Here is a 23,067-nt window from a genome sequence, read left to right on the forward strand (position 1 = left end):
CTTTTTAGTTAATTTAAATTAAATTTCAAATTTTACTCTCCAAATGCAGCCCCATGCAAAGCATACTGTGAACTACAAGTCCACTGCCTAGTTAGTTATTTCTACTAAAATCATTTAAGTAGTTTCAACACAAACGTATTAAGTTAATTTCAATCTTACAAATTTAAGTAGATTTAAGTTGAATTTAGTCAATAGTTTGTTCATTTAGAATTACCCAAATTAATCTAATTTTTTGAGTTATTTTTACTCAAATTTTGGTTAAAAAACAAAAGTGAATCCACCCTTACAAGACTTACTTTGACTACAGTCTCACATCTAAGTTGTCTTGGGTTACATTTTGTAACAGCGCTGTTATTTTCCTTCACAGTTTCTTTTGCAATCCAAACTTGATCAATCACTATTACCACTTTGACTGGAGAAGACTTTGACTTCACCTTCCTGGAGGAAGGTTAATAATTAAATTTTTTTTTTAAGAAAATTGAGTAATCCTTTAAGTTTAGACCTGTGATAAGTTGACATAACCTATATAACAAGTTGAAATTGTTTAACTTAATTTGTTAATGCCACATGTCTAAAAATGGCTGGGCTATTTTTGACCCATAATGGGTAAATATTGGACAGAACACATGCTGGGTTAAAAATTACCCCGTGCTGGGTTAAAAATGACCCAATGTTGGGTTGTTGTTAGCAACCATGGGGTATAATGAACCAGTAGTTGGGTTAAAATAGCCTTACTCGTCTTTGTGTCATGTTTATCCTATGATGAATTTCTAAATAAAAGCCTGTATTCAGAGATGATATTGTGCACCATTTCCAAACAAACATACAGAAATTAGACTATTGAAAGAATTGTCAACAACGTAACATAAACACTTAAAACCTTCAAGGCTGTGCACTTCCAGTTTATGATCTCTCTGTCTCTATGAAGTAATATGGAAAATATAGGATTATCAAAATGGGAATGTTGTAATCTTAAATATCTGATACGGGAAGAAAATGTGGCCTGTAAAAATGTCTGGAGTCTGGAGGATGAATCTGACAGAGAAGCCCAAATATAACTGCAGTCATGAAAAGTGATTTGTGGTCTGTGGTGTTTAAGGTTAATAATAAACAATGAGCTCATCTTCTGGTTGACCTCTAGGAAAAATCACAGATCTGGGTTTTAAAAAAGTGTTAAATTAAGGAATTTGCAAAAGTCTGGGCTCATTTGCATCTGGGAAAGATATTTGCCACCACTATACCACAGTCATGTAGTCTTCATGGATCCTCGAGTCTTTCAAGTTCAAGCGATCTAGAAGAAACCCACAGCCAGTGTGTGAATGGAAACACAGACATATATTGATTTTACTATTTAAATTGGGAAAATATGTAAATCTCAACTGAAAATAACTTGCACTGACAGATCTTAAAATATGCCAGTGCAATTTCACATTTCCATGTTAACCAACAAGATATTTGCATTGTTATGTTCTTATTTTCAGGAGTATATATTTTATGATTTGTGGGTGTCCCTCAGTTTGGCTTACACCCCATCACACTAACTTGGTTAATCTATAAATAATGTACTGCTGCTTACATCACAAAGTGGAAGTGAAATCATTTGAACCTTGTAGCCACCAAAAACAAAGCAGGCAAGTAACCACCCAGTTACGCAAAATAGATAATTATTTATTTTACATTATTAATGCAAAGAAAGTAAAATTTTAGATTGACTGAATGCATGCTATACTTGACTACATGGGAGATGAAATTCACCACCTCATCACGTTTTATTGTTAGGTGGTGGTAAGGGATGTGATGGGGTGGTTCTGCATCCCATTTGAATTTGAGAATGTGTGTAAACAATAATTCAGGCTAATCAAACTTGAATCAGTATTTTTTGTTAATCCCTCCCTCACACGCTCGCTTGCTTGCTGGCTCACATGCAAAATGTTACATTTTATAATAAACACAAACAGCACACAATGAAAAAAATCAACCCACTCTCATTAGACATGCCGTTTTGATTTTCTTACCAATGTGATGTCACACTGATAAAGCCATGCCCACAGCCGCTGAATGACAGTCCTTACCATAGTTTCTCCTCTTATAAGTTGTACACTGTCTGACATTAAACATATTTAGCCAAAAGTGCTTATTGTCTCTTTTGATAAGGGAGTGATGAGCTGTAGGCAGCTCATTTGAATGTAAATGAAAACAACGCATTTTTGCTCCCAGGGGAGACATGCAATAATAAATGATCTGTGGGAAATTTTGAGCTGAACCTTCACATACAGACACATTCTAGACACACCTGAGACTTATACTACATCTTGTAAAAAATGGCATAAAATGTGTATTTTACAAACTTAGGGTTAGGGGTAGAATACATTAAATTACATAATTTCTATTGATGGTTTCGAAAAATTAACATTGCACTATTAGGAAACATTGGATTTTAAAAATCTATTTCTTGTTTTACTATAATGGCATACATATTGTCCATAGTATTAAAGCACCATTTATTTTGTGCCTAAGTTGGTCAAATATGTTTTCTTGCAGTAGCAAAATTATATTATTATATTATATATAAAAAAGTTTGTTCTTAATAAACATTTAAAAAATTCCAAAAGTTGAAATGGCACCCTTTTCCCAGAATGACTCGTTTGCATTCTTCGTATTATGACTGGCTCACTACTGGTGCTCTGTTTATATAAACACATGAGATGTGTTTCTGTGCATGTCTTGATATCATCAACATGACTTGTTTGCTCCTTTGATGTAGAGGTCATTTTATATTTACTGTAGGTGTAGTAGTGTCCACTCCTAATACCATGACATCTGGCAGGATGTCCACAAAGTGAAAACAACATTTGTGCAGAAGGTGAGGAAACATCGTTTAGGATCTTCCAGTAGCTAAGTTGGATGTTGTTATTATGACACCAGATGGCCAAATCATAAGGAAGGAAATATTACAAAATACACAGAAACCCTTCCTAACATGACATCATTTCATCTGCATTCGACCAGTTTAAACACTGAACTGTAAATCTAACTGTGATCCATTAACGTGTGCTAACTGCTAAAACATTGCTTTTAATATTTATTAACTTTGCATTTACATTATTTACAATTCACATGCTTTTCGGCCTTAGATCATTGGCGCCTGGTTAAATGCAAATGGAAAACCTCACTAATCGTCCAATAAAATATATTTTAATAACCATAAGACTTTTGTGTTTTATTTTAGAGTTCTGTGGCTTTAACAGTTTAAAATAATTGATCATGAACCAAATGTAAATGCTGCATTTAGACACGTGACATCATTGTGTCTGCACTCGCCCAGACCCTAAAAACTGAACATTGTCATCTATGAACTGAACCTAGCTGTTCTTAAAAGGTTAAAAACATCCAAATAGAACTGTTAGAACGTTAGAACAAACAAGCAAAAACATAGTTACTAGCTACACCATACCATAATACAGGGGCGTCAGTTTGTGTTGAAAAGTGGTGGGGACAAAAAATCAGATGAAAAAACATTACAGCAGGACGGGAAAAATATTGAATAACGGCGTATCAAAAATGGCCATAGTGTAAGCCGGTCAACAACACAAAGAAACTCAGCATAAAATCCTCAACAATGTCGACTGCACATGTACGTAACAGTCCCTGCAACACCAACTCAACCGAACAGTGCCAAAGCACCATACTGTAGATAACAGCAGCACGTTAAGTCAATGATTACAATAAAAATTCATTACATATGTAAAAGAAAACACACTATAAGCACACAACGCAACATATGTGACCCTGGACCACAAAACCGTCGTACACTGCAAAAATTATTTAAAGAAAATAAGTTTAGTTTTTAGACGAAAAATACCAAATTTAAGTGATTTTGTGCATAAAACAAGCAAAAAAATCTGCCAATGGGATAAGCAAAAAAATCTTGAGAATTTTTCTTAAACACTAAATTCAAGAAAAATTCAAGAAAAAATAGCTTTCCCCATTGGCAGATTTTTTTGCTTGTTTTATGCAAACCAAGAAAAAGCATCTTAATTTAAGAATTTTTTGATATTTTACTAAGAAATGTTTTCTTAAAAAACTGACTTTCTTACTTAGTATTTTTGTCTTGTTTTCAGTAGAAATATCTAAAATTTCTTAAATCAAGATGTAAGAAAATAAGTCTAGTTTTTAGACAAAAACTAAACAATTTAAGTGAATTTGTGCTTAAAACAAGCAAACATATCTGCCAATGGGGTGAGAAAATTTTGCTTAAATTAAGTGTTTAAGAAAAAAGAAATCTTATTTTTAGATGAAAACTTATTTTAACAAGAAAAAGCATCTTGATTTAAGAATTTTTAGATATTTTTACTGAAAACGAGACAAATATACTAAGTAAGAAAGTCATTTTTGCAGTGTAAGTCGCACAGGTATTGTTTGATTTTTCAGAACATTTTAACCAAATGCTTTCAAAAAGTGGTGGGGACAAAATCAGCCATTTCAAAAAGTGGTGGGGACATGTCCCCAGCGTCCCCAGTGTAAATGACACCTATGCCATAATAACATATTACTAATATTTTTAATACTTAAAAAATATATGTGTTTTGTTGAAATTATTATAAATGTCAGATACAGGGTCAAGTTGTCACCCTTTTCAGTCTGTACAGTATATTTATTTATTTATATGAGACTTGTATGTTTATAAACATGTAAAATTTGTTTTGCGTTAAATTTAGGTGACACGTTTACAGTGGGCTATTCAATGATTGGTCAATAACGAAAAACCCTTTTTACGTCTTTAAAAACTTTATAAAACGAAAAACTTTTGTTTTTAATAGAAAACCCCTTGAAATCCCATGATAAATATTAACTGGAGTAATGTTTAAAATGACAGTTTGGGTTGGTTTCATTCAGATCAGTTATCTCTTTATTCAACTCCTCACGCGAGTCTAGTGGCAAGAATAAACCGGTTCGCGTGTTCAGAGGAAGCCGGTTCCAGCTAGTGCGTCACCCTGGAAACCACGTCACGTATATATAGTGCTGCACTTCAGCGTCGGCTTCATAGTCGAGCCGAACCGTTTGTCAGCAGCAGACAGAAGAGGAAAGTAGTGTCCTTAATTTCAAGCACTCTGGTCTAATGGGAAAAGTCTTTGTAAATGCGTTTTAAGGTGAGTTATTATACATTTTCAACACTTTATGTAACCATTTATTGATTACATTTGAATAAATTCATTATTAAGCAAACAGAGAAAATAGTCGCCTGATTGCTTAACGTTAACAGTTTATTTGAGTTGAGTTTTATTGATGTAAGTTAGCTCGTGTAAGATGTGTCGTATGTTATAACATGATGGGCCTCGTAACGTTAAGTCAACGTGGCCGGTATGTGCGCCACGCTTTCCTACGCATTTTTTAACTTTCGAGTCGATACGTTTTATTTCCTGTGGTAACTTTTTTTTGTATGCGTGGAGGTGGAAATTCTCGATTCCAATTGTTTGTTTAACGAAACAGTTATTCGGTGTTAATTTAATGAATGAAGTCTTACGCCCGACTTGGTTGAATGAGCGCGTTCTATTGGTTGAGCTTACTGGCCATGCCTGCTCACTACGATCAATGATTGGCTGAAACGGATGCCACTTATAGTTCGTTCAAACAAGGCTTTTCCTTATTGGGTAACTGATGCAGTCGCGCTTTTCAGGGGAGGGACCAATTTTACCGGCTTCGCGTAAATCTCCGGCAGCGCGTGTTCCCAAAACTGACACCGCTTTCGTGGAAAAGGTTTGGACTTTACCTCACAAATACTTGATAACAAAGTGAAAAAAACGTACTTTCAAGTCGATTAATAGATTTTATCCTGATAAATGTTTTCTTAAAAGTCTAAAGAATGATATTGATACAAATTAGTCTTTTTTTATTTAGAGGAACCTGAAATATATGTAACTTATTATTTTGGGATTTTACGTAACTTTACACTGTGACACTTTTTTTTGTGATTGACTTTTCAAAATTAGGAATCACAAAAGATTTAAATTGAGACAAAATGTTTTATTTTTATTATAATTGTCAAATTAAAGTCGAAACTTATTTTATTAACCATATTTTTCATATCCACACACATCAATTTTCTAAAAGCAAACCAGTGTTTTTGAAATTTTAACTTGATATGAAATCTATTGAATGCTCTAAAAAAAATGTAATCAATAAAAACTTTGGACTTGAAAGCATGTTAGGGTTGGCACTGTGACTAGTTGGATATTATTGGTAAGATGTGAAAAATGTATTGATTTATGCAATCATTAAAAAATAACACCGTTGCCTTGAGAAAGCATTGCCTCATTTAACAGGAAATCATCTAATGCAATAAATAAAAGCGTTGATGCATACTTGGTTTCAGCAAACATTTGAATTACGACATCTCACCTTTTCTATGTGTAGTTTGTTGTATTTCAATATATTTTGCTTTAATTCTTCCAGAAATCTTGCCCAGAAGAGGTACACACTGGCCCGGGCCTTGAGGCATATCTGAAAGGATTCAATTTCACCGGTGAACCGCCTTGGCTGCTTGTCTACTGTTAGCTGCCATATAATCCCATCTCTTCCTGTGATCCGGTGAGCATAAAACTTCTCAATCTATAACTTGTTCGCAATGCAGAAATCAATGAAGAATGAGGGTTCACGTGGTTAAGATTTAGTATTTGGAATTGATCAATAGAGATCAATATAATGGACTCCAGGCTTTCAGGATCTGCTGCTCTTTGCACTTTTGACTACAAAAAGTTAATTGCAATTACTCAATGTAATGTTCGAAACATGAGCAGGCTTCAACAATATATTGAATTTTATGGGTGGTTTAATCACACAGTAGCACATTAGTGTGACGTCAGTTGACTTTTATCAGAGAGTTGCCCTTGTGCGCTGGTTAAGATGTCATTATTGCAAAGATAAGACTTTACTTTGACTACAGTCTCACAACTGTGTTGTCTTGGGTTACATTTTGTAACAGTGTTGTCATTTTCCTTCACAGTTTCTTTTGCAATCCAAACTTGATCAATCACCATGACCACTTTGACTGGAGAAGACTTTGACTTCACCTTCCTGGAGGAAGGTTTCTGTGCACGAGATATAGTGGAACAAAAGATCAATGAATCATCATTATCTGTAAGTTTACCTTTTATGAAACACTTATTCTTTTACTACAGTATTTTCCAGATTTTTAGTATCTGTACCCAAATGACACCAATAGATGTTTGAGAGCTGCTTATATTATAATCTCCAGTCGTTTTCTTATGAGGTGATTTCTGATTCATTCCTGTAGGATGATAAAGATGCCTTCTACGTGGCAGACCTGGGTGACGTTTTGAAGAAGCATCTGCGGTGGGCGCGCATCTTACCCCGCGTCATGCCGTTTTACGCAGTGAAGTGCAATGACAGCAGGGCTGTCATCACAACATTGGCTTCTCTGGGAGCTGGATTCGACTGCGCCAGCAAGGTATGCAAGACTTTTCCATGCATCTCTATGTGCACGTGACGTAAACACGCCAACTGTGTGTTTGCTTTAATCCCGTATTAACCTGACCTCTCTGATCTCAGACGGAGATTCAACTCGTTCAGTCTGTGGGTGTGGAGCCAAGCAGGATCATCTACGCAAACCCCTGTAAGCAGGTGTCTCAGATCAAATACGCCTCTGCCCATGGGGTGCAAATGATGACCTTTGACAGTGAAGTAGAGCTCATGAAGGTGGCACGGTGCCATGACAATGCCAAGTGAGTAACTTGACTAGTATCGCAATTGTAGGCTGCATGTTTCTGTTTATTGACCTGGTTTCTTTTTTGTAGACTGGTTCTCCGTATCGCCACCGATGACTCGAAGGCCGTGTGCAGGTTAAGCGTGAAGTTTGGAGCCACGTTAAAGGCCAGCCGTCTGTTGCTGGAAAGGGCAAAGGAGTTGGGGTTAGATGTGATCGGAGTGAGTTTCCACGTGGGCAGCGGCTGTACTGATCCTGAGACGTACACCCAGGCCATCTCTGATGCACGCTATGTTTTTGACATGGGGGTGAGTGACTTTTCACTGTCAAGATTTAAACCGAAAACCATTTACGTGTCTCTTGCCGTTTTGGATCTAATGTGAAAAATTGTCATCCAACAGACGGAGCTGGGATACAACATGATGCTGCTCGATATCGGAGGAGGTTTTCCAGGCTCTGATGATACCAAACTGAAGTTTGAAGAGGTATCTTTTCCTCTTCTCTTTTAAGTTTAAATAAATATTTTATATGTAATGCAAGATGTTAACTTATTGTTTGTGTTGGCAGATTGCTGCTGTGGTAAATTCTGCACTGGATAAATACTTCCCTGCTGACTGCGGTGTGAGGGTCATCGCTGAGCCTGGACGCTACTACGTGGCGTCTGCGTACACGCTGGCAGTCAACATTATTGCCAAAAAGGTCATCATGAAGGAGCAGTCAGCCTCTGATGGTAAGAAATTAAACTCAACATTGTTGATTTTTAAGTATGCATTAAATCTTTATTCTTAATCTTGATTTGATTCACTTCCACAGAAGAAGAGGATGATGATGGGGCCAACGACAGAACCTTGATGTATTACGTGAACGATGGCGTCTATGGTTCCTTCAACTGTATTCTGTTTGATCATGCGCATGTCATGCCAACATTGCACAAGGTAAGGAAATCGCCCCGTACAGAAATCCATAAGAATAATAAGATATTAAAATTAACCCATGACCTATTACTTTTATAGAAACCCAAGCCTGATGAGCGCATGTACCAATGCAGTATTTGGGGTCCAACGTGTGACGGTCTAGACCGCATCGTGGAACAGTGCGGCCTGCCAGACATGCAGGTGGGCGACTGGCTGTTGTTTGAGAATATGGGGGCCTACACCGTGGCCGCATCTTCCACCTTCAATGGCTTCCAGAAACCTGATATTCATTACATCATGTCCCGAGCAGCCTGGTGAGTAGTACAAAAATGAACATTGTAGTCCGATTTACCAACAGATAGTCGTTGAGGTAAAGTCTTAATGCATTTGAGTGTTTCTCTGTTTTTGACTTTCTAAACTCTGGTCGATTTCAGGCGGTGCATGCAGCAGATCTGTGCACAGGGATTGGCCGCTCTTACTGAGGAGCAGGGTACTGGACACGTGCCATCCAACTGCGGGCGTGAGAGCAGCTTAGACGTTCCAGCCAAGCCGTGCCCTACTCGTGTCCTCTGAGCATCTTCTGTATGCACGCTAGCGCAGCTAAAGCCTGTTCAGTTCTCATTCAGACAGCTATTCGTCTTAGTTCTCCAGTGATGTACAATAAAACATTGGTCTTGATGTCCAACACGTTAAACTGTGAGCTATTGAATGATGGCAACTGTTACATGTTTTATTGTATAATGCAATTCTGTGTGCCTGATGCCCGAACCTGATAGAAGCACATTTTGGCACCAAGTTTTTTATTTCCTTTTTATGTACTTTTTTTAATGCCAGAAACTTGACTGGAGGATGTAAGGGGGTTAAATGTATGTCCACATCTCTGTGTTGGATGACTGTATGTTCTTAAAACTTGCTTTCATTTAAATTGAAGGGGGAGTATTTTATTAAAAAGACGTTGTGTTTTTTTAAAAAACGTTGAAATGTCAACCTTCACATACGCACATACACCTTTACTTCCTAAATGACCATTTCCAATTAATACTTGATTTGTAACTTAAAAATATTATTGACCTGTATAGCAGTGATGCATTAGAAATGGACGTGAAAGAGATGGGATTGCATTCATGTTGCTTTCCTATGGAAACTTTTTTGTATTTTTTATATAAATAAAATGTAGCCATAATGTGTTGAGTGGTTTGTCTTTAATTTGGCAGACTTCAAGATCTCTTAATTCTAGATACGTATGTACATGTTCTAAGAAAATTGCGCCATCTAGTGGTGATGTTTAAATCAGAGATGTATTATGACAGTTTTCATGTTTTTCTAAACCTTTTACAAAACTAAAACTTAACCCTTTTGGGTGATGGGAAATGTTAATGATCTACAATTTTACTTTTTATTACTTATTTAACACTTGGCAATAATAGTCTCAGCATTATAATTTTTTTAAGTCAAGTCACCTTTATTTATACAGTGCTTGATCCAAAAAACCTCAGTTCAGGTTTTGTTCTTATACAAATAGCATTAGGGCAGTCAAATCAATATTACTTTCAACCCAGGTGAAAAAAGTGCACTAAAATACACTTTAACCCCTTCAGACCCTGCGTCCACTGAAATGGACATCAAATGTTTTGTGGATCAAACCAATCAAAATAAGGCACACTGATTAAACACCTGAAAAATCAGGTTTGAAGGGCTTAAGTACACTTTTTATATTAAAAAAATGTGTCTTTAGTACTTGAGATAAATTTACAAGAACTTCTAAGCGTACTCAACTTGACTAGTTTTAGACACTGTTTATTTTAATACACTAAACATTAGTTTAACTGATATTACTACTGAAGCAGAAATATACATTTATTTAGTATATATTTGTAATGTATAACATTTACACTGTTATTTTACAAATGTATTTGCTGATATTAGTTTTAGTACAATTAAAGTGACACCATGTAATTTTTCAACCTTCATAATAAATTTTCAAGACCCTTGTGATAGTACATCGACTTTAAATAGGTTGAATGACATGTCTACCATAGCCTGACGGGGTCTGTATCACTTTTACTCGTATTTTAAAACTTAGGGTTTCTGGTAGTAACCAGAGCACAAAAAAACTACAAAATTCGACTGCTTTACGGCATACGTCACTTCCTCCACACAATTTGTTTTAACGTGAATTTTGCTGGAAGCTACTTAAGGAGTGTAGAGAGCAGTTTCTATTATGTGACTCTGTGGCTAAGTCTTTAGAGCCACAGACCTATGACACGGGCGACCCGGGTTCGATTCCCCTTTAAGGCAATTTTTTATATAAACTGTTGATTCATACATAAATGCGATGTTCTTTATAAATTACGGCGATTATATTGCATATAGTTCCCTGTATTCAGATGCTGTGTTCACGTATTTACCTTTCTTTTACTGTGTCTATGATATATTTACATTACAATACAGGATGCTATAGCACTCAAACTTGCTCACAGTGTAAAACCAAACCCTATTCATTCACCAATCAGATCCGAGCGTTTCTCTCTTCTCTCTTCCTCATTTGCTGCGTTCCGCTGTCACTCGCGTGACGTATTACAAAGCGGCAGACCTAAACGCATCGGTTTACTTGGATTTGGAGCGATTTTCACACAAAAAAGAGGAATAACGAGCGCCATTGCGGAAAATCCTGATGGCGAGGGGGAGAGAGAAAGGATGCAACAATATTTGTTTGGAAAAGGCAAGGAAATACGTCTGGTCGTTTCTGAATTGGAATTTTACGATTAACTAAGTATAATAGTCAACTTTGTAATTGTTAATATTGTGAAATAAGACAGTATTGATGACGTATACAGCTTAGAAATACGACATCCGGAGGCTGCAACCTTCAGATTGAGAAATGGCTTCTGCCACGACGAGTTCCTCATCAGAAGGTTGTAACATGAATGCGTTTCTCCCTGTTGTCTCAAAATGTTGATCGTTTAGCATTTTAAAGGTTTAGTTTTTAGTTTAGTTTTAAGGTTGGCCAGTTCCTTTCCTTTGCGACAGTGCTGCGGCGCTTGTGGGCTCTAGGGGCGCTAGAAGTGAAAAATACGTGTCTAGCACCCCCTAGTGGCCAAAAAGTTGCATGGTGTCCCTTTAAGTACTCTTTTTTTTACTTGGGAATGAATCCAAACTCTTGTCAGGCGCACTGTAAACAAATTGCTGCATAGATTTTTAAGTAGCCTATAATCAAAGTTATTTCAACTCAGTATTGTCAATCTTGATTAAGTTGTTGTAAAATATAAAAACTTATTTTGATGAGTCCACATCATTTTAAAATGTGTGACAAAAATATCTCCTCTGGCCTATTCACATAGTGGTTAATACTGGGTTTAGATCAATTGCCCATTAAGAAAATAAAGTGGCTAATAGAAATTGTTAACAAGTTGCAAGTTGTAACTGATATGTTTGTTTTGTTAAACATTAAAAAGACAAAACAGAATGAACAAAACAGAAAAAAACACTACAGGAATAAAATCACATAAATATCCATGTAAAGTTTCACAAATAAAATAAGGGAAGAGAAATGATAGATACAAGAAATAAAAAACAGACAAACATACAGAGGAAATCTTTTGCATCAGTGGCATTAATGAAAAAAAATCATCATAATATTTAAAAAATCTGTCACATTTCTTGTTTTTGAACCAGACTAAGGGATTTAAGAAATGCTTCAACTTCAGAAAAGGCTGCGAGATAATTTTTGTTTATGAATTAAAAAATCCAAGCAAAATAAAATATAATAATTAATTAAAATGATTTAAATATTAGTTGTGTCTTTATAGTAACAAATTATGTATTTTAACTGAAAGGATTTGGAAGTATCAAGGTGCCTAGCTTCAATAAAAATGTTTTTTAAATGTTTTGAGTTTTGTCACAATGGAAAAATAAATGGGCCAGTGTTTTCTCTTTATTCCCACAAAATAAGCAAGAATTGTCAACATCCATATTTTGCCACGGTATCATTCACAGAATATATTTAATGTTAAAATAAATTTATTTGGTCTTATTGGGAATGCAGTACCTACATGAGGTAACAGCCAGGATTCCTCCCAATCTAATTCAATTAAAGATGCCCAATAAATTTTACCTTTAGGAATTGTATGCGTTTTGTTCAGAATAAAAGTTGTAACTGATGTTTTTTTGTGTGTGTGTGTTTCCTCCTGCGTTCATTTTTTATACAAGAAATTGAATGATATATACAATCACCTTCAGGAGAACATTAACAAATAAAAGAAGATTTGCCGAACAATTGTTACTGATGTGTGACAACTGAACTGAGAGATGTGACGACAGCTTTATCATTGCTTTTAGTAGGTAAGGCTAACTTTCAGTGTTTTAATGTGTTCTCAACTTGTTCACCCATCAGCTATTACAAAAAATCTCATTTAAATGACTAAAACCAATAAATTACCATATAAAGCACATTTTAGGGTTATTTTTTATAAAAGCGCAATAGTGCATTTTCTTTATCCGAGTTTCAGTATTTGCGTGATGTCACAGCGCTGGGTGGTGATATATTTCTGATGTGAGGGCGCACTGGTCCCTTGGTTTGTTTCTCACCCCCCGTGTGTGAGCCCGTGCCCCTCCTCCTCCTCCTCTCTGTGAAGAGCTGCTGAGATCGGGGATGGATGGCGCACAGGCCCGCGTCTGAAGGACAATACAGCACAAAGACACTGGTGAGTTAAATTCATCCTCATCTTCTGCGTAATGAAAACGCGCACTGTAACGCTGTGTGATGTGATAGACAGACAGCTGTGTGTTTATCTGTGCCTGTATTCATCTCCGCTGATCCGCGTCTTCAGCAGCATCCTTTACCTCAGACCTGCGCTGCCTCCTTAACCCGAGACGAAGAGATGAGCACACATCTGTCTGGGACGCGCGCCGCGCACCTGAATAACGGAGTCGTGATTTCAAACAGCGTACAGTATGAATGAATATACATGTTTTAATGTGAGCAGCGGTAAGAAAACACGTTTATGGTACCTAAAGAATAAGAATGTTGTGTTTCTGGAGGAGATATGAGATGTACGATCTCTGAAATTAAATAGAGACAGAAATAAAAGAAAATGTCGCCTATAGAAACTAAAGGTTTGAGCATTGCACGCTGCGCAACGAACTCCTTCATAACCTGCACGTGCTTCATGATGTGCAACTGTGCAAATACATAAATTCATAATGCGTGCGTCACACTTTTACATTTGCTGTCATTGTTACTGTGCCATACATAACATCTGATGGCAATAGTTTTTTTTTTATAAAACACAGGCCTGATGTTGCCCTGTGCGGCAGATCATTTTACAATTTACTTTCTGTCAATTTTACTTTTAGAAATAAAGCTGCTTCACGATGCCAAACATCACAACATTGCATTAGATGATGTTTAGACATTGTGTTGAATTGAGAATACTCATTGTTTGTACAAACTGTGGTGGCCGGTGACTTCTCTTCCGAGGGGCGCGAGTGCCATGTGAACCATGTGCATCATGTGCATCATGCGTCTTGTCAAAATACGTGCCTACTGCACACGCATCAAAGGGTTTATGATAAAAGAGACACTCATGTTCACAAAGGCACTCACTTAACATTAAACTCTGATTACACATGAGATTAAATGAGTATCTGGCAAACGTGAGCGTCTCTTTTATCAAAAACCCCTTCGAAGCATCTGCAGCAGACAAGTATTTTGACCTGACGCGCCAAACACGACAGGCTACATACATGATGATGCCAAACATCATAACATTGCATCATATGATGTTAAGATATGTTTTGAATTGAGAATTCTCCTTGTTTGTACAAATATGCCATTTCTATAACATCTATATGAGATGATCTCAGTGATGCATCTGTGTTTACTTTTTCAGGCCCTACCCCAAATCTTACAGGACTCTATGATGTCCCTACAATGTCCAGATGCCTGAAGTCGTCCACATCTCATCTCTAAAGTCAATGAAGTGCTCCCAAAGTCTCTCTCTCTGCTCTGAATGGAGCCTCCCTTATAAAAGGTCAGGCCACTTTACAAAACCCACACAATAGGGATGGGCGATACCAGTTATTTTCTTGTCGATCCGATACAAAGTACTTTTAAGACAAGTATCGCCGATTCCGATTCCGATACTTTTATGAAATATTTTTATGTATGTATTAAAGTTTATTAAAGTGATTTTATTGGGTCTTTTGATAGCCATCATTATTAATATCAAATAATAGACATGACACCTTTTTGCACTGCACACTATTACCACATTTCTTCCCTTTATACGTTTTTGAAATAAAACAAGTGAATGTTAAAATTAACATTTTCCTCTTGAGCCTGTTTTTTCTTTGACTGATAAAGTCTACTACTTCTAAAAATAAAGCAAGACCCTGATAAAAGTTACTAAAATGCACTGAAAAATCAAACCAGGGATGACCGAGGCTGCATTGCTTCGTGCTCTGTAACAGTTATTTTGCTTTTAGATGCTTTGTCATATTTGTGGTATTACCACAGTGGCGTATTTTTGTTGACAAATGTCACACGAGGCTTCATCATTATTAACTGAATGCAACAATGCACTTAAACCCCTTTTTTAAACCTGCCTGCGCCGACTGAGTGTGCTGGTAGTGACTGAGCGAATGAACGCACGCTGTAATACAGCAAAAGGAGATGGGACTGAATGAGCGAACGAACGAACGCGTGATACAGCGGAAGGAGATAAGACTGAATGAGCAAACGCAGTAACACAGAGCAAGAAGATAGTTCCCACTGACATTACGATTTAAATCTATTTATATACAAAACAGCGTCCAACTATTACTAAAAATCCTCAAATCACCTGTTAAAAAACAAAAAAACAAATAGAATCGATACTTGTACTTGAGAATCGATCCTTTTGATACAAAGGCAGGATCGATAATATCGATACTTTAGGATCGATCCGCCCATCCCTACCACACAATCTGTATATAAATCAAAATAATATAAACCGTATACATGTTTTTCCTTGAAGCATAATTGAATTGTGAGGTATTGCCTTGTCATCCCAGTCTAACATCTTGCTTTTTAGTTGAAATGGAGGATGAAGATAGCACTTGTTTGCTGGATGTTTTGTGGTAAGAGTTATTGCATCTACTAGTTTGATTTTACAGTTGTCTAATGCATTCAATTTAGTTATTGTATCTGTTAATATATTAGCATTTAACTCAAAGCATTTTATTTTTAAACAGCGACCCTGATGCCCTACATGATTTTCTTCATGGGACAAATGAGGTATGAAGGCAGTCATTTTGATGGATTATAAAGGGGAGATATGAGCACCTGTATGATACTACCTGTTAAAGATGATGAAACCTGTTGCATTTACACACATGCCACTCTAAACTGTGCAGGAAGTGTCTTTAACTTAGAAACTTAGAAGGGTCTGTAACACCTTTATATTTGTGTGTTGTTTCTGTGCAGATAAAAGATCCTTAAAATTACCTCATGTAAATAATTGTCCGTTAACCCTTCTGTTCAAACAGCTGCCGAGTGGGGACTTACTCATTAGTTCGTCCTCTGGAGAGCCGTCACTCTTCACAGACACTCCAGTGAGTCTAGACCTCTTTCCCTGTGGAGAATTGAAAATACAGAGAGCTGGGACCTCCCAGAGCTTAGCATGACACACCTGTCTGTCTAACAAAACTCATTTTTATTATCAATGAAGAATTTTAAATGGTGAATTTCAGAGTGTCAAACTTGTGATTTTTACCTTTATCTTTAGAGTCCAGGGTCTCTGTTAGCAGATGATGCTAGTTCCCAGGATACACCTGTCTCTGGCTGTGTGGATCTCTCTTTTCTGGATGAAGCACTGTTGGCATCACCAACAATAAGTGAAGGTCCAGATGAAGATCAAAAAGATCCCGTTGTCCATGCGGTGGAACCACAGCAGAAGGAGTCCGAAGAGATCTGTGATATTCTCCAGCAGAGTCTTCAAGAAGCAGACATCACTGAGCATACTCTAGCACTAGAGGCAGAACTGGCTCAGACAGCAGAAACTTTTCAGCTCGGTCTGTGTGACGCATCCCTCCCTTTGTCTGCGGCACAATATCTCTCCAAACCAATGACTGTTCCCAGCTTTGTATCTGTAGCAAAGGACACTCAAATAGCAGTGGAGCCTCCTCAGCCATCTCTGTTAGCTGTTGGCCCAGGTTGCCCCTCACTGAAACCTACAGGAACCCAATTAATGAGTCTGCTTCCTGGGAATGTCTTCCCTGCACCTCCGCTTGGGACGTCTTTTTCTCTTAACTCGGCAAATGGCTCGAGCATGATCATCCAGAAGACCCACACGGGCCATCAGATGTTGGCTTCCACCATTAGAACAATTGCTCCTGCAGGTGTTATGTTACAGAAAACACTTTTACCCATTCAGCCTAAGATACCAGTAAACATTCAGCCCAGGCTTATACAGATCAGTCCTAAACCAGCAGGACAAAAACCCTTGACAGGACTTGCCTTTATCCCAGCAAATACATCACAGAATGTCTTGTTGTCCACTTCTGTAGGCTCAAACAAGTCCATACCACCACAGGCTGTCAACAAACCTGTTAGTCTCCATCTGGTTAGTCAGGGAGGACCCATTGTCATTCAGCCTCAAAGACATGTTTTCCTCCCCAGCCAAACCCCTGCAACTACGGCCCAGTCTACCAGCACTCCGATGTGTCTTCTTGGTACACCAAGCAATCAGGTGTCTAACAAAAGCAAAGAGCGAGATGTAGTTGATAGTTCTCAAATTGTGACTGTGCATGCAAAGCAAATCAATTTCAGTCCTATTTTGCCATCCCCAAATGGACAACTCACTCTCAAACAAGGCACTCTTCTGCCAGGGTCCCAGATTCAGTCAACAACTCCAACAGTCTTCCAGATACCAGCACAGCTAGCAGGGACCTATGGATCCCAACTGCAAGGGCAACAGGGTGCTGTAGTCCAAAGCCCCACTGTAGGAAACCAAATGACCTTGATTAACAATGCTAGTATACTCATCCCTGATATGAGCACCATACCTATAGTGAATGGTCAGTTGGCAACTCCAGTGCATAGAGTTGTAAGAGGGGGGCCTGAAGGGAAGCTGACTCTTACCCAGACCTCAGTGCTTCACTTGCCTGAAAGAACAAGAGCAGATGATGGAAGTGTCAATGAACTGCCCCAAGTGAGTTCATTTTCAGTCTTAATGTAAGGACTACGTGTTACAGATTTGTTTTCTTACATATTTGCTAAAGTTCAAGTTGAAAGCATGTGTATTTGTAGATTGATGTTCATGTGTCTTCATGCATCAGGAGGTCAGATCAAACCCCTCTGGTTCAGTGGAGTCATCCCTTCAGTCCTCCAGAGAGACAGAACCTCTACAGTCATCACCAGATGTTAGCTGTAGTCCTGAGCCAATTTTATCATTATCACCACAACTGATCAACCAAACACAAGAGCAACAATTTACTGAAGGAAAGCACAACCCATTGCCTCATGCACAGGCTTTAATACACCTTCCTCAACAGGTAATCTCAACAGGTGTTCAATCAAACATTATTCTACTATTGCAAATACTTTAGGGGTTTTTACTGTCATAAATGTTCTTCCCTGCAGAACGCACTTAAACCATCAGCCACCCATGAGTCCTTGGCAGAAGCTCTGCTCTTGAAAATAGAAAACAACATCTCTCCTGCCATGGGTGAAGCTGAGGATTTCCTTGCATCTTTTGTAGGATCTGACACTTTCTCTTCATTGTCTGAGTGTGAAGAGATGTCAGTGTACCCTGATTCAGAGCACACTGATATAACGTTGACATCCCCTGTTGACCAGAACTCTGTAATGTATGGAGCCTCCATCATGGGACCTACACCATCGGCCTCTGAAGAGCAGTGTCTTGAGTCCTGCCTGTCAATTGCTTCTAGTACTGACCTTCAGAGATATGAGGGGGCAATAATGAATAAGAGTCCTTCCTTCTCTTCAGAGAAGGTGTTTGAAGCTCAGCAGCAGAGGACTCTTGTATTTACTAACGTCAGCAGAACATCAGAGTCAACAGCCCAGGTGTACAATCAGCCAAACAGAGAGTTTGCCCATGGTAAAAGTTTTACTTGCCATCAGTTAGAATAAGTAGCTGAACAGATGTTCAGTGGTGTAGATCCCTAGTTAAGAATAGTTTAACTCTGAAATGTTTGATCAGCTTTGATAGAGATAATATTTCTCTAGCAGAAAACAGTTGGATCTTCTTAACCATTTTCATTGATTGACTCTACTTGCAATATATACCTCTCTTGATTAGAGCTCACAATCAACAGTTACGGTGCTAAAGACTGTAGTGGAATAGTTTGCTTGGACCAGCATGAGTTACAGGAGATGATGGGACCTAGGCTGCATTCTCAGTGCACAGAGACCAGCTCAACACTTCAGAAGTTAATCCAGGTAAGAATACTTTAAACTTCAAAGAGAACAATACCAATGGGTGTAGTATATGTTGTGAACGTAACCTGTGGCACTATGCAAACACAATGCTAGATCTCAGGCAGATTTGAAATTCAATGGAACTATTTACATTTTTTTACATGAAGCATTGTTTTATATAACTTATTAACATGTCATCTCATCTATGCCACAGACACCATCTGTATGTGTAGATGAGAAAGAGGATAGGCTTACTCTTGAGGAGAAGCAACACATGTGAGTACTAGTAGTAGACTTGCTCTACAGTATGGTATTCTGCATTTAATCAGACATTGTCACTTATAAAGATTTGCATTTGTGTGATAAATTCAGGGTGAAACAGCAGCTGTTTTTGGACCACAGTTCTGTCCTTAATCCAAATACTTCAGCTCCATTTGTTTCAATGGAGGACGCTGTGAGGCATTTGTTGCCCTACCATGCTTGCGCTAGACCAATACCTGGCCAGACTGACCTTATCTCAGGTTAGACAGACATCTCAAGCTTGCATTTGGTGTAACAGTTGCCAAAATTGTTGTCCCGTAATGGACTCTTGCTCTTTCTACAGTGGACAAGCAGTTTGAGTGGATTTCAGCCCTGCTGTTAAAACAGATCACAGACATGTTGAGCAAGTACAGGTTGCTTCTTCTGTGTGAAGCCCAGGTAACTGGCATTTCTCATCTCAGTTTGTTACAAACATATATGGGTTTTAAATGCTAGTATGCTAGTGTTCCTACAAGGCTTCTAAACTCTCCTGCAAACTTTTCTTGGACAACCAGCTTCCTTGCTGTTGACCAAAATGACTATGCAAATCCCTATCTAACACTCCTTGTTCTGAAACCCACAGCATCATTTTAGTTCATTGCTATTTAAGCGTACCCAAGTCTAATTAGATATTTTCTTCTTTAGCAGGAGAGTCCATCAGCAGAGATGGTGATGCTAGAGCGTTTGTTTCTTCAGTCAGAGAGACTCTCGTTGGGTGAAGACAGACGCCGGGCCAGGAGAGATCCAGGTAACAGGACTTAAACACACACCTCACAAATTTCTTTTAACCTAGCATGCTTATGTGAAAGTCTTTAAAGATTTTACCATTACACAATTACCTGCACCCTGACCTGAAACATCTTGTCTTGTTTTGGGGGTTAAGTAGAGTCCTTTCAGGAATCCTGGCACTTAAGCTCACCTCAAAACAGCATGTTGTCAGTTCAGAAAGGACATTCCAACCGTCCTCCATCTCCACCATCGTGGCCACTGCAATCTGACAGACCACCCGGCCTCAAGACTTACCGATCCAGCAGCAAAGGAACGCTACGCCTTACAATCAAACACGAGTCAGGATGCCGCAAAATTATCCACAACTCTGCATGTGATTTCTCGTGCACCACCTCTGGCCACAAACGAAACTACAGTGGACAGTTAACCAACGGACAAGAAACGCAGGAAAAAGAAGAATCCCTCAAGCTTCCAACATCGGATGTCACACAGAGCAAAAACGATCTGACGCCAGATCAGCTTCCTGAGATGAAACTTCACCCTGACGTGGAAACATGCAGGACAGATAGCGATTTGCAGGTACTCTCCAATCCTTTGGTCAGGCCAGAATTCACAGCTGAAAGCAGCTTATATTCAAACCAATCCTCCCCAGTTCTTAAAAGGAATAAGGTGGATGCTTCAGAAGCAGATTGTCCAGGTTTACCTGCATTCATGGAGGACAGGGGTCTCAGCGAACATCTACAAAGTGCTATTGACAGCATCCTGGAGCTACAAAGGCTTCAGGGTTCGGCTTCAGGAGTTAAACTCAAGACTCAACAATCCCGTACAATGGATCAGGCTGTCAGCAGCATACTGAAAAGACAGCTATGACAGAAAGAGGATATTAGCAGTATGAAGCACTAAATGAAATGAAAAGCCTTAGGATACACAAGCGTGATGTCTTTCCTTTGAATATAAGACTTAAACGTTCTGCAAGACGAATTTTATTTATTTCTGAAAATACTATTTATTTGAAAGTTTTTTAAGGTAAACTACATGATCATTACTATTGTGTCAATTGAGTGAGAATTTGTGCTATTTAGTGTGTCTTTTTGGAGATGTATAATTTATAGTCTTCAGTTTAAACGGCCTCAAAATCACAAGTGCAGATTGAATGTATATGCATTTTGATAGGAATGTTTTATATGTTTGTGATATATGGTGTCTTTCACACTTTTGCTGCAGATCCGAGTCTGTTTGACGTCGTTTTATTGCTGTTCAAGTTATTTTCCGAACTCAGGTGTCAACCAGCTCAAAAGCACTAACCTGTGAAAACTTCAAATTTGAATGATCCGATCCTGAGTTAGGAAAAGAAACTAAATCAACCACTATTTGATATCAAACAGACTTCTTGAGCAGCATACAGTATGACTTCCAAAATGATGTCTGTTCCAGCTTGTTTACCTCCAAAGAACATACGCTCTCCTTTTTCTAATCACCAGCAAAACCAGCGACATTGCCATTGTAGAAATTCCTTATCTCAAATCCAGATGAAAATGTAAACCATATAACAGGATAACCATTTAGCTACTGGCAGATGTAATGTATGCTTTTCTTTGCCGTTGCATCAACTGTGATATTCCAATTGTGATTTAGGAAGCATAAGTAAAGTCGGCACACCAAAGCTCAAAAATGTATTGAAAAAGACTTTTAAATGGCATGTGACGTTTCCAACATGGAGGCTCTTCGTCAGGCCAGTGCTCGAAATTCGCCATTCGAAAGTCTTTTTTGGAGCTTTGTTGTGCTTTACTTTTATATGATATGATTTATAGTCGAGCACCCATGTGAGGTTGATGTGTGTACTTCTGTTTACTTGTGATTTAGGACAAATTCCTCAATTACCCTCAATCCCCTTAAAGGGGACATATCATGAAAATGTGACTTTTTCAATGTTTAAGTGCTATAATTGGGTCACCAGTGCTTCTTTCAACCTAGAAAATGTGAAAAAGATCAACCCAGTACCTTAGTTTTGGTAAACCATTCTCTGCAAGCATTGAAATTTGGCTCCCCTTGTGATGTCAGAAGGGGAACTTATTATAATAATACCACCCCTTAATCTGCACTATCCAACCAGGGCACTGCCATTTAGCACAGAGATCAGCTCATTTGCATTTTAAAAATACAAAGTTGCAATTTTAACATGCTATAATAAATGATCTATATGGTATTTTGAGCTAAAACTTCACGTATGTATTCTGGGGAAACCAAAGATTTATTTGACATGTTAAAAAAGTCTTGTGAAATGTCCCCTTTAAATACTCCAATGCAAAAGCAATAGGTCAGGTAGCAAAAATAATTGTGCCTCAGTTAAATATCACAAACTGTTGTTAATAATTAACAAATAACAACAAATACAGACCATTTTAACTTTTTTTTTTTTTTTATAAATCAAAGCCTAAAGCAGATATCCAGACAGTGCCAAATTGATATCCACATTGTTGGCGTGTTTTTCTTCTCCACATTATCACCAATGATCACTTTAGAAATACTTCATATAGTAGTAGTTTTATGATAGTATTTGTTTGCTTTTTAGTAGTTAGTACATTATAAATACCGTGTTCTGGTTTACATGACTGCCAACTTTGTTTTCGTATCGCTTCCCGACAGACGCTATGCATTCATCTTTAACACTTTACTCCGACGCTGCCAGTATCACAAGCCGAGTACTGTGACACGTCCTAAATGTGACCAAATCATCTCTGATCTGAACGTGTAAAACACGTAGCCTGTTTGATGCCAATCTGACATGCAAAATATTCAACATCACAATCCATGAGGCCTTAAACCCACTGAACCACATTAAAAGATTCACTAGAAATAAAGTCAGTACTGATCGAGCATCAAAGACTGGATGAACATGAAAAGGTTTCCTAAACAATTCAAAAGATTACTAAACCATGGTTTTTAAAGAATAAACAGCAAAAATGTGTGCTTGACTACTG

General features: G+C 37.9%; 2 protein-coding genes across 6 annotated transcripts; both read left to right on the forward strand.

Annotated features, from left to right (window-relative positions):
• Window positions 1-4,993: 4,993 nt before the first annotated feature.
• Window positions 4,994-9,820, forward strand: LOC135748987 (ornithine decarboxylase-like). Its single transcript, XM_065267329.1, has 11 exons — window positions 4,994-5,150; window positions 6,454-6,588; window positions 7,004-7,137; window positions 7,295-7,468; window positions 7,570-7,742; window positions 7,815-8,031; window positions 8,125-8,208; window positions 8,291-8,453; window positions 8,537-8,658; window positions 8,737-8,951; window positions 9,072-9,820. Exons 3-11 carry the CDS (start codon window positions 7,036-7,038, stop codon window positions 9,208-9,210), a joined length of 1,389 nt encoding a protein of 462 aa, XP_065123401.1. The 5' UTR covers window positions 4,994-5,150; window positions 6,454-6,588; window positions 7,004-7,035; the 3' UTR covers window positions 9,211-9,820.
• A 3,416-nt stretch (window positions 9,821-13,236) lies between these two features.
• Window positions 13,237-23,054, forward strand: LOC135777849 (uncharacterized). 5 transcript variants are annotated; one of them, XM_065288086.2, is made up of 15 exons: window positions 13,277-13,340; window positions 13,467-13,588; window positions 14,529-14,669; window positions 15,711-15,756; window positions 15,871-15,913; window positions 16,165-16,230; window positions 16,404-17,828; window positions 17,956-18,171; window positions 18,260-18,737; window positions 18,939-19,078; window positions 19,272-19,333; window positions 19,430-19,578; window positions 19,662-19,756; window positions 20,003-20,105; window positions 20,241-23,054. In XM_065288086.2, the coding sequence occupies exons 4-15, from the start codon at window positions 15,716-15,718 to the stop codon at window positions 20,954-20,956; spliced, it is 3,534 nt and encodes a 1,177-aa protein (XP_065144158.2). In that variant the 5' UTR covers window positions 13,277-13,340; window positions 13,467-13,588; window positions 14,529-14,669; window positions 15,711-15,715; the 3' UTR covers window positions 20,957-23,054. The 5 variants fall into 5 exon arrangements, with proteins under 5 accessions (XP_065144157.2, XP_065144159.2, XP_073668558.1 ...); XM_065288085.2 differs by lacking the exon at window positions 13,467-13,588 and having other exon boundaries at window positions 13,237-13,340; XM_065288087.2 differs by lacking the exon at window positions 13,467-13,588 and having other exon boundaries at window positions 13,237-13,340; window positions 20,244-23,054.
• Window positions 23,055-23,067: the final 13 nt, after the last annotated feature.

Source organism: Paramisgurnus dabryanus, chromosome 17 (assembly GCF_030506205.2).
Source record: "Paramisgurnus dabryanus chromosome 17, PD_genome_1.1, whole genome shotgun sequence".
NCBI lineage: Eukaryota > Metazoa > Chordata > Actinopteri > Cypriniformes > Cobitidae > Paramisgurnus > Paramisgurnus dabryanus.